The following is a 9,138-nucleotide window of genomic DNA, read 5'->3' as shown; positions in this document are numbered from 1 at the left end:
TGTCCACACTTCCCTTCCAGGGTCTTCGTCTATTTGGTGAATCCCTGGACAAGTTCATATCTGAGGCGACGGGTGGTAAAAGTACCATTCTACCACAAAAGTGGCCTGTAGCCAGAAATTTAAAAAAATCTTCTTGGCGCAGGCAGTCCTTTTCGGCCTGCCCCCCAAAAGCCATCAGCCCAAGGACCGTCCCAACGCTCAGATCGAGGATCCGGTCCCTCAAGGGGCACTTCTTGGCGTTCCCACTCCAAGCAGCCTAAATCCAAAGGACCTCGCTCTGTACAGGCTACAGGCCCCCTCAGCATGACGCCAGGTATCCCGCAGATCCGACTCCTGTGGGAGGGCGGCTTCTGCTTTTTCGGGATATCTGGCTGGACCACACTCACGATGCCTGGGTTCGAGAAATCGTCACCTCAGGTTACAAGATCGATTTCCATTCCAGGCCGGCCAACAGGTTTCTGCGTTCTCGTCTCCCAAAGTCCGAAACGCAAAACCGGGCCTTATTTCAGGCCATGGCTTCTTTACAAAAAGCCAACGTTATCATTCCAGTGCCCCTGGAACAGCGCGGCAAAGGTTTCTACTCAAACCTTTTTGTCGTTCCCAAAAAAGATGGCTCTGTTCGCCCTATCTTGGACCTCAAACGGCTGAACAAATTCGTACGGATTCGAACTTTCCGAATGGAATCATTGAGAGCTGTACTAGCCGCCATGGAACCTGGAGAATTCCTAGCTTCCATAGACGTTCAAGATGCTTACTTACACATTCCCATATGTGTCTCTCATCAACGGTTCCTTCGCTTTGCCGTAGGACACCGTCATTTCCAATTCAGGGCCCTCCCCTTTGGGCTGGCCACTGCGCCTCGGGTCTTCTCAAAGGTCATGGCGGCCGTCATGTCCATTTTACACCCCATAGGAATCTTGGTCGTTCCCTATTTGGATGACCTTCTTGTCAAAGGGAGCTCTCCTCACGTTTGCTCAGAAAGCGTGCAGATTTGCCTAGACACGCTGTCAAGGCTAGGGTGGCTTGTCAATTTCAACAAGTCATCCCTCATTCCTCATCAGCGCATCACCTTTCTAGGTATGCTGATAGACACGGCTCAGTCCCGGGTTTTCCTTCCAGAGGACAAGAGGTCTTCCCTGATCCGGGCTGCCCAATCCCTCCGCTTTCGCCGTCACACATCCCTTCGGAACGGAATGAGAGTGTTAGGCAAGATGGTGCCGGTCATAGAGGCCGTGTCCTTTGCCCAATTTCATCTGCGCCCTCTACAACTGGCTCTTCTATCCTCCTGGGACAAGAATCCAGCTTCCCTGGACCGGTCAGTCCGCCTGTCTCGGTCTGCACTCAGCTCCCTCGTCTGGTGGACTCAAGCCTCATCCCTATCTCAAGGGAAGTAGTTCCGCCTGGTCCACTGGCAGGTAGTCACGACGGATGCCAGCCTGATAGGCTGGGGGGCGGTGTTTCTCCACCACACTGTTCAGGGACGCTGGTCTCCTTCCGAGTGCTCTCTGCACATCAATGTTCTGGAGATCAGAGCCATATTTCTGGCCCTTCAGAATCTTCAACCCTTATTACTGGGCCTCCCTGTTCGGATCCAGTCAGACAATGCCACGGCCGTGCCTTACATCAACCGTCAGGGAGGAACTCTCAGCAAGGCAGCGATGAAGGAGGTATCCAGGATTCTTCTTTGGGCAGAGAAGCACATCCCCATCATTTCAGCTGTCCATATCCCAGGGGTAGACAACTGGGCCGCAGACTTTCTCAGCAGGCAGGGTCTAGCGGCAGGAGAATGGTCCCTCCACGACGAAGTGTTCCATCAGATCACTCTACGTTGGGGACTCCCGGATGTGGACCTCATGGCGTCTCGAATGAATGCCAAGATACGTCCCTTATCTCGGTCGAGAGACCCGCTAGCGCTCGGCTCCGACGCTCTAGTCTTTCCATGGTCGCAGTTCCGCCTACCCTACATCTTCCCTCCGTTTCCTCTCATTCCGAGAGTAATCAAGAAAATCAAAGCGGAGGGAATTCCGGTGATCCTCATGGCCCCGGACTGGCCCAGGAGAGCCTGGTACCCACAGCTCCTCCAACTTCTCAGCAACACTCCCTGGCGTCTTCCCGACCGCCCGGATCTTCTGTCGCAAGGGCCAATATTCCACCAGAATACAGCACAGCTGCATTTGACGGCGTGGCACTTGAATCCCTGATTCTAACCAAATCGGGTCTTTCTTCCAGGGTAGTTCATACCATGCTTAATGCTCGGAAGCCTTCCTCCGCCAGCATTTACCACAGGACCTGGAAGACCTATCTTTCCTGGTGTGACCGTCCTAATCGGTCACCCCTGACCTTTTCAATCCCTAATGTTCTTGCCTTTCTGCAGGACGGTCTGGACTCGGGTCTTGCTCTCAGTACCCTTAAAGGACAAGTTTCTGCCTTGTCAATTTTTTTCCAGAAGCAGCTGGCTTCTCGCCCTCAGGTCCGTACCTTTCTTCAAGGTCCCTCCTTATCGCCACCCCTTAGATCCCTGGGATCTGAATCTGGTTCTCGGAGTCCTTCAACTTCCTCCTTTCGAACCTCTGAGAGAAATCTCTCTCCAGCAACTGTCTTGGAAAGTTGCCTTTTTAGTCGCTATTACCTCTATCAGGCGAGTGTCCGAACTGGCAGCTCTTTCCTGTCGCTCACCTTACCTGATATTCCATCATGATAAGGTGGTCCTTCGGTCCTCCCCCGCCTTCCTTCCAAAGGTCGTATCCTCTTTCCACCTGAACGAGGACATTGTGTTGCCGTCATTCTGCCCGGCCCCCGTCCACTCCTTTTGAGAAAGCCCTTCACAATCTCGATCTTGTCCGGGCTCTGCGGATCTACATCTCCAGAACAGCGCCGTTGCGCAAGTCCAATGCCCTTTTCGTCCTCCCAGTAGGACACAAGAAGGGCGACCCGGCGTCTAAATCCACAATTTCTCGATGGATCAGGACTGCCATCTGTGAGGCATACAAAGCACGAGGTGCCGTTCCCCCTCAATCTGTGCGGGCCCACTCTACACGAGCAGTGGGTGCCTCCTGGGCTATCCGCCATCAGGCCTCGGCGGCCCAACTTTGCAAGGCCGCTACCTGGTCCAGTGTGCACACGTTCACAAAATTCTACAGAGTGCATACGCATACATCCGCGGATGCTGCTCTTGGAAGACAAGTCCTTCAGGTGGCAGTGGCCCATTTATAACTGGCCACTGCTCGGTTCTGACAGTATTTTCATATGAGTTCAGCCGTTAGTCAGCTCTTAGTCTGATGTTATACACTGTTATTAGTTCAGTTCCCACCCAGGGACTGCTTTGGGACGTCCCACGGTCTGTGTCCCCCAATGAAAAGGCGAGAAAGGAAAGGACATGTTTGTGTACTCACCGTAAAATGTCTTTCTTGGAGCCTTTCATTGGGGGACACAGCTCCCACCCTTGTGGTTTTGGTTATCCTTTTCCTACTGCTTTACACCAAACTGAGCTAGTTCCCACCTAGCTGGGGTTATATGCTGTGGGAGGAGAAGCTAACTCTAAATTTAAAAAAGTGTCAAGCCTCCCCTTGAGACAACATATAACCCACGGTCTGTGTCCCCCAATGAAAGGCTCCAAGAAAGACATTTTACGGTGAGTACACAAATGTTCTTTCACAGCATTTTTGTTGGTTTTTTTTTTTTTTTTTAAGTTTAAGGCTATGTTCACACACTGCGTTTTTGGTCCATTTTTGCTGCAGAAATTTCTTGAGAAATTCTTGTAACCTTTCTGCAGACATTCCCCAGTAAAACCTATGGCAAAAAAAATTAGCTGTGCACACACTGCGTTTTTTTCTTAAGAAAATTCTTTCAGTAGATTTTCTTAAGAAAAAGAATGAGCATGTCACTTCTTTTCTGCAGCTAACTGCGTTATTTGCCATATATAATTGGCACAATAACGCAGGGAGCAACCAGCGGTAAAAACGCACCAAAAACACGGCAAAAACGCAGGTGCGTTTTTTTAACACAGGTGCACTCAAGAAATTTCTTAAGAAAAATCATTTTTCTAGTGTGAACATAGCCTTAGGCTGCTGAAAAATGAATTGCTTATCTGAAAAAGGCCTTCCAGTGGTGGGTTCATGATTTGGTAAATAAGTTACTTGTGAGGTAGCAGAGTCACTCTACCTCACAAGTCAGCTGTATGTGCTCATATATTCTGATTTGTTTATAAGAACAGAGTCCTCAGTGGTTGATACCTTTTAATGGCTAACTGAAAAGATGGTAATAATTGCAAGCTTTCGAGACTACTCAGGTCTCTTAATCAGGCATGGTATAACACAAAATCTGAAGAGTCACATATTCTATTCTAAATCCTGTTGTGTATAAATATGTGACTCTTCAGATTTTGTGTTATACCATGCCTGATGAAGAGACCTGAGTAGTCTCGAAAGCTTGCAATTATTACCATCTTTTCAGTTAGCCATTAAAAGGTATCAACCACTGAGGACTCTGTTCTTTTAAACAATTTTTTTATCTCTACTGGCTAACACGGTACAAAGATATATTTTACTTGTATCATATATTCTGATGGAAGATATCCCCATCAGGAGCTGTCACATTCTTCCCTTCCGGGGGATCGCGTCTGGAAGCCATTATGTGTAAACATGAATTCTTGTGTATATGAATTATTACCTCTCCTCCTCCCCGGTGTGGGACGTTCACCTCTGCTTCTATGTACGTGTTCATTACCTCTGCTTTAGATGACTGCCGGTTAAGTGTTGACATGTGTATTTTTTTCTATGTAATGTTGCGTGCACTAAGTCACCGCAGGCAAGCCTAATATACTGTATCTGTGAGCCCAAGGCTACGCGCAAAAGAGGTAGATTCCTCAACAAGTATGCGGTACTAAGCAAGCAAATTTGTAAAATACATTAGACATGCACCAGGGCCCCTCAGGAGAAATCCATTCTGGGGGCAGCCATGTGAACAACTGGAAAGTGAAAGTGTGCAGGAAAACCACCACAATGTCTTGGTGCCTCTGCACTGATGCCACTAAAGTGTTCATTACTCTGTAAAAGGGAATTTTTTCATTTTAAATTTTAACGTTACTGCGAATTTTACAAATCTGTTATAGAAATTCCCTATTTAGAGGACAAACCACCAGGATTTTCCTATATAAACTAAAGCCAGTGCTACACTGGTGCGATCATGCTGATTTTAAACGTGCTTTTAGTTGAGATTGGATGTATAGTTTCAGAAATACAGGCAAGTAAAGTTTGTGAAATGCACTGCTGTTTGATAGCAGCTACAGCATTTCTAATAGAATTTTTTAGTTATTCCTGCCCCGTCTGCCTGTCCTTCCTATCTTTGAAATAACAGAGATGGGGGTGGGGAGTTTTGGACAGGCAGAAGGTGAGAATAACTAGCAAAACCCAACCCACCTATTAGATATCCTGTAGCTGCTATCAATCAAATAACAGTGCATTTCACAAACTTTACTTGCCTTTTCAGAAAGTATACATCCGATCTCACAACTGAAGGTATGTATAGAGTCAGCATGATAGTGCCAGTATAGCACTGGCTTTAGTTTATATAGGAAAATCCTGGTGGCTAGTCCTCTTTAAATGCTTTATAAAGTCACCTGGGTTTAAAAGGGGTTTCCCACTAACTACATCTATCTACGATTCATTGACAAGATGATAAATGAGCAATTATTGGGGTGGTCCAGGGGCCGAACAGGAATTTCAGAGACTCATATGCAAATGCATAGATAATACACATACATGATCACTGCTCATCCACTTTTATGGGACTGATGATTCTCGTCATTCAACACGACCCTATTGACAATTGTATGTGATGTCGCAGTGCAACACATCAGTCTTCATGTCTCACCACCAGTGTGGCCGAAGCCTATTTTGATTTACTAAAGCTTTTCAGTAGAGTTGATCAAAAAGATTTGCATGAATTGTGGGTTGGCGGCCAGGTGAGTATTCCACAGCTACCAAACCTCCTCCCACCCGCCGGCAGGCCGAGCACGACATCTGATTATTAGGTTATACTAAACATCATCGTTTCAACACAACATACATATGGCTGTGCGCCAGGAATACTAGCGGGCAGGAGGAGGAGGGTGGCAGCCATTATGAATATTCACATGGTCGCTAGACCAGGATCCTGCAAAGCTTTTTGGCAAACTCTGCTTTTGAGTGATTCTGGTCAGATGTCCATATTTGACGCTTAATTTATTTTCAATAATTCCAAAATCCTTTATTTCCTACAGGCCAATCCTATGAAATCAGGATGTTAGACAATAGAAAACTAGGAGAATTGCCAGAGCTGAATGGTAAACTAGTGAAGGTAAGCGATTGCATGTCACTTAGCGTGTGTGTGTGTGTGTGTGTGTGTGTGTGTGTGTGTTTTAAAAATATATATATATATATATATATATATATATATATATAATTTTATTGATTTTTCTAACGTAAATTTAAATACAATTTTTAAAAGTTATGTTGACAACATGCAAAATAAGTAACAAATTATAGTCGAATCCATATAAGTTTAACATTGTGTGAGTGTATGTATGTGTATATACCACCACTTCACAGCTTATTTTCTTATTTTCTAAAGTTACCTGTGACCTAAAGATACAAAACAGGAACCAAAAAATTTTTATATATATATATATTAGTGTGTCTGTGGATTTAAAATTAGTCAGCACTATAGATCTTACATGAGGCATAGGACATCACTTAACCCACACTGTATTGGATGGGGGATGTGGGTAGGGATGTGTGGCATGTCTTATAAGTTATGTAATATAGTGTGTCCATTTTTTTTAGAATCTTGTTTTCCTTCAGGTATTCTTCTTTTTCCCCCCCTGCAGAGCATATTCAGAGTAGTGTTTCATGACCGGCGACTGCAGTACACGGAGCACCAGCAGCTGGAAGGATGGCGGTGGAACAGACCGGGGGACAGAATACTTGATATTGGTAATGGCAATGACTAAAGCAAAAAGAGAGGCCACAACATCCACTATATGGACCTAAGTATTTGGACACCTACATATTACAGCACAGGTGCTTTTATGACAGCCTATCCTAAATTCATAGGCATTAAAGGGGGACTCCGGGGAGATAAATTCTTCTGCTGTCCCTGCAATCTTAATTATAAATCTGAGATGCACAGTGCAGTTCTATTATCCTTACAATATCTGTAATTCAGTGTGACAGGAGCTGTTCTTTCTGCTCACCCCTCCCCTCTGGACATGTTACGTCACACATCAGGGAGACAGTTAATCCCAATGGGGTTGAGGTCAGGGCGCTGTGCAGCCAGTCAAGTTATTTCACATGAAGCTTGCCCAACCATGCCGTTTTGTACCAGCCTTTCTGCACTGTGGCTCAGTCATGCTGGAACAGAAAAGAGCCTTTCTCAAACTGTTCTCACAAAGTTGGAAGCATCATTTTTTTTTCTGAAATGCTGACACGTTAAGATTTCCATTCACTGACACCAAAGGGGTCTAAGCAAACATCTGAAAAACCTCCCCAAAGCACCATCTCTCTTCCACCAAATGTTACAATTGGCACAGAGCAGTTGGGCAGATAACCCAGCCCCATCCATGAGGCGTCAGAAGTTATTGATCACGCCACATTTCAACTCCACATACAGTGGCATTGTGCTTTACACCACTCCATCAGACACTGGACATTGTGCTTGGTGATGTAAGGCTTGCACGCAGTTGCTCGTTATATGGAAACACATGGCATTAAAGAAGCGCTCCCAGTAAAGTTTGTTTTTTTTTTTTGTTTTTTTTTAACTAAACCTGTGTGAATATAGGGTTAGTGTGTTACTATACTTGCTGATCGTCACTTTCCCCGTTTCCTAACTCCGCTCCTCTTGTGACTTATTTCTAGTTGCCGGTTCTCACTAGTGTCTGTGTGAACAATGTAAGCCGGTGAAGCCTCGTTCTGATGCCCCATAGACTTGTATTGATAAGTCTCACTTAAGGCTCTGTTTTGTTTTTTTGTTATTACAGACACCACAGTGCAGTGGTGGATCTCTGATTGTATTGACCTATAAATGACTCCATTTTAGTTTAAATGTTTTTGACCAAAAAGCTGCGTGGTACATGTAGGATCTCCTTGCACAGTGGTGATCCCATTCAACCACTGGGCTACACAGCTGCATTCAATAAATGTTGCTCTGTTGCTGTTCCCTGTGCAGTGGGTAGACTGGCGTGCCACTGTTTAGGAATACCACTTTATGGACCTGCACACCTTTTATATTGAGGTCTGAATGGTTGGCTTCCCACTAAGGCTGCTTTCACACCTCCGGTTTTAGCAGAGCCGGACGATCCGGCTCTAAAACCTATGCAATGGATGCGGCGACAATGCCGCATCCTTTGCATAAGTTCTTGACATGCGGCCCGTCCGGTTTTTGCCGCTTGCGGCAGGCTACTGAGCATGTGCAGTGGAAAAAAGACGCATGCGGCGGCCGGATGCGGTGTTTGCCGCAGGACGCCGCATGCGGCGTCCATAGGCATGCATTGCAAATCACGCCGCATCAATCGGATGCGGCGCGATGCGGTTTTTTTCTTTTTTTTGCCGGACAAAAAAAGTGCCAGGCAACGTTCCATCCGGCCGCCGCATCGGCTAAATCTGCCGCATGCGGCAGAAACCGGACCGAACGCAAGCCTATGCGGCACTAATGTAAGTCTATGCAAAAAAAAAACCCCGCAACCGGCGGCAAAAAAAACCAAACGGTTGCGGATTTTCTGCAAAGTGCCAGATTGTGCCGCACAGGAAAAACCGGATGTGTGAAAGCAGCCTAATTATTTACTTTGCCTCTTTGCAAGATATCACCAGAATCCAAAAAATCTGTTGTACCTGTTTGTATGTTTAAAGATTTCTTTTCTCTTTTTCTCCTATACCTAATCTAACATTTCTAGATATCCCCATGTCTGTGGGTATTATTGACCCAAGAGCGAATCCAACTCAGCTCAACACTGTGGAATTTCTCTGGGATCCTTCCAAGAGGACATCTGTCTTCATACAAGTAAGGAGATTGCTGCTCTGTTATTGGGGGGTGTATATATGTATGTGTATATATGTATGTATGTATGTATGTATGTGTGTATGTATGTGTATGTGTATATGTATG

The 9,138-nt window shown here is 45.8% G+C and overlaps 1 protein-coding gene across 1 annotated transcript in view; it reads left to right on the top strand.

Moving 5' to 3' along the window:
* Positions 1 to 9,138, top strand: part of TFCP2 (transcription factor CP2) — a 139,935-nt gene that overhangs the window by 54,435 nt on the left and 76,362 nt on the right. The window contains exons 3-5 of the mRNA XM_075337127.1: positions 6,260 to 6,336; positions 6,866 to 6,971; positions 8,927 to 9,033. Of these exons, the coding sequence (XP_075193242.1) occupies positions 6,260 to 6,336; positions 6,866 to 6,971; positions 8,927 to 9,033 (290 nt within the window). The remainder of the gene's footprint in view (positions 1 to 6,259; positions 6,337 to 6,865; positions 6,972 to 8,926; positions 9,034 to 9,138) is intronic.

Source organism: Anomaloglossus baeobatrachus, chromosome 2 (assembly GCF_048569485.1).
Source record: "Anomaloglossus baeobatrachus isolate aAnoBae1 chromosome 2, aAnoBae1.hap1, whole genome shotgun sequence".
In the NCBI taxonomy this organism is placed as follows: Eukaryota; Metazoa; Chordata; class Amphibia; order Anura; family Aromobatidae; genus Anomaloglossus; species Anomaloglossus baeobatrachus.
This window is presented reverse-complemented; position numbering and strand designations above follow the sequence as displayed.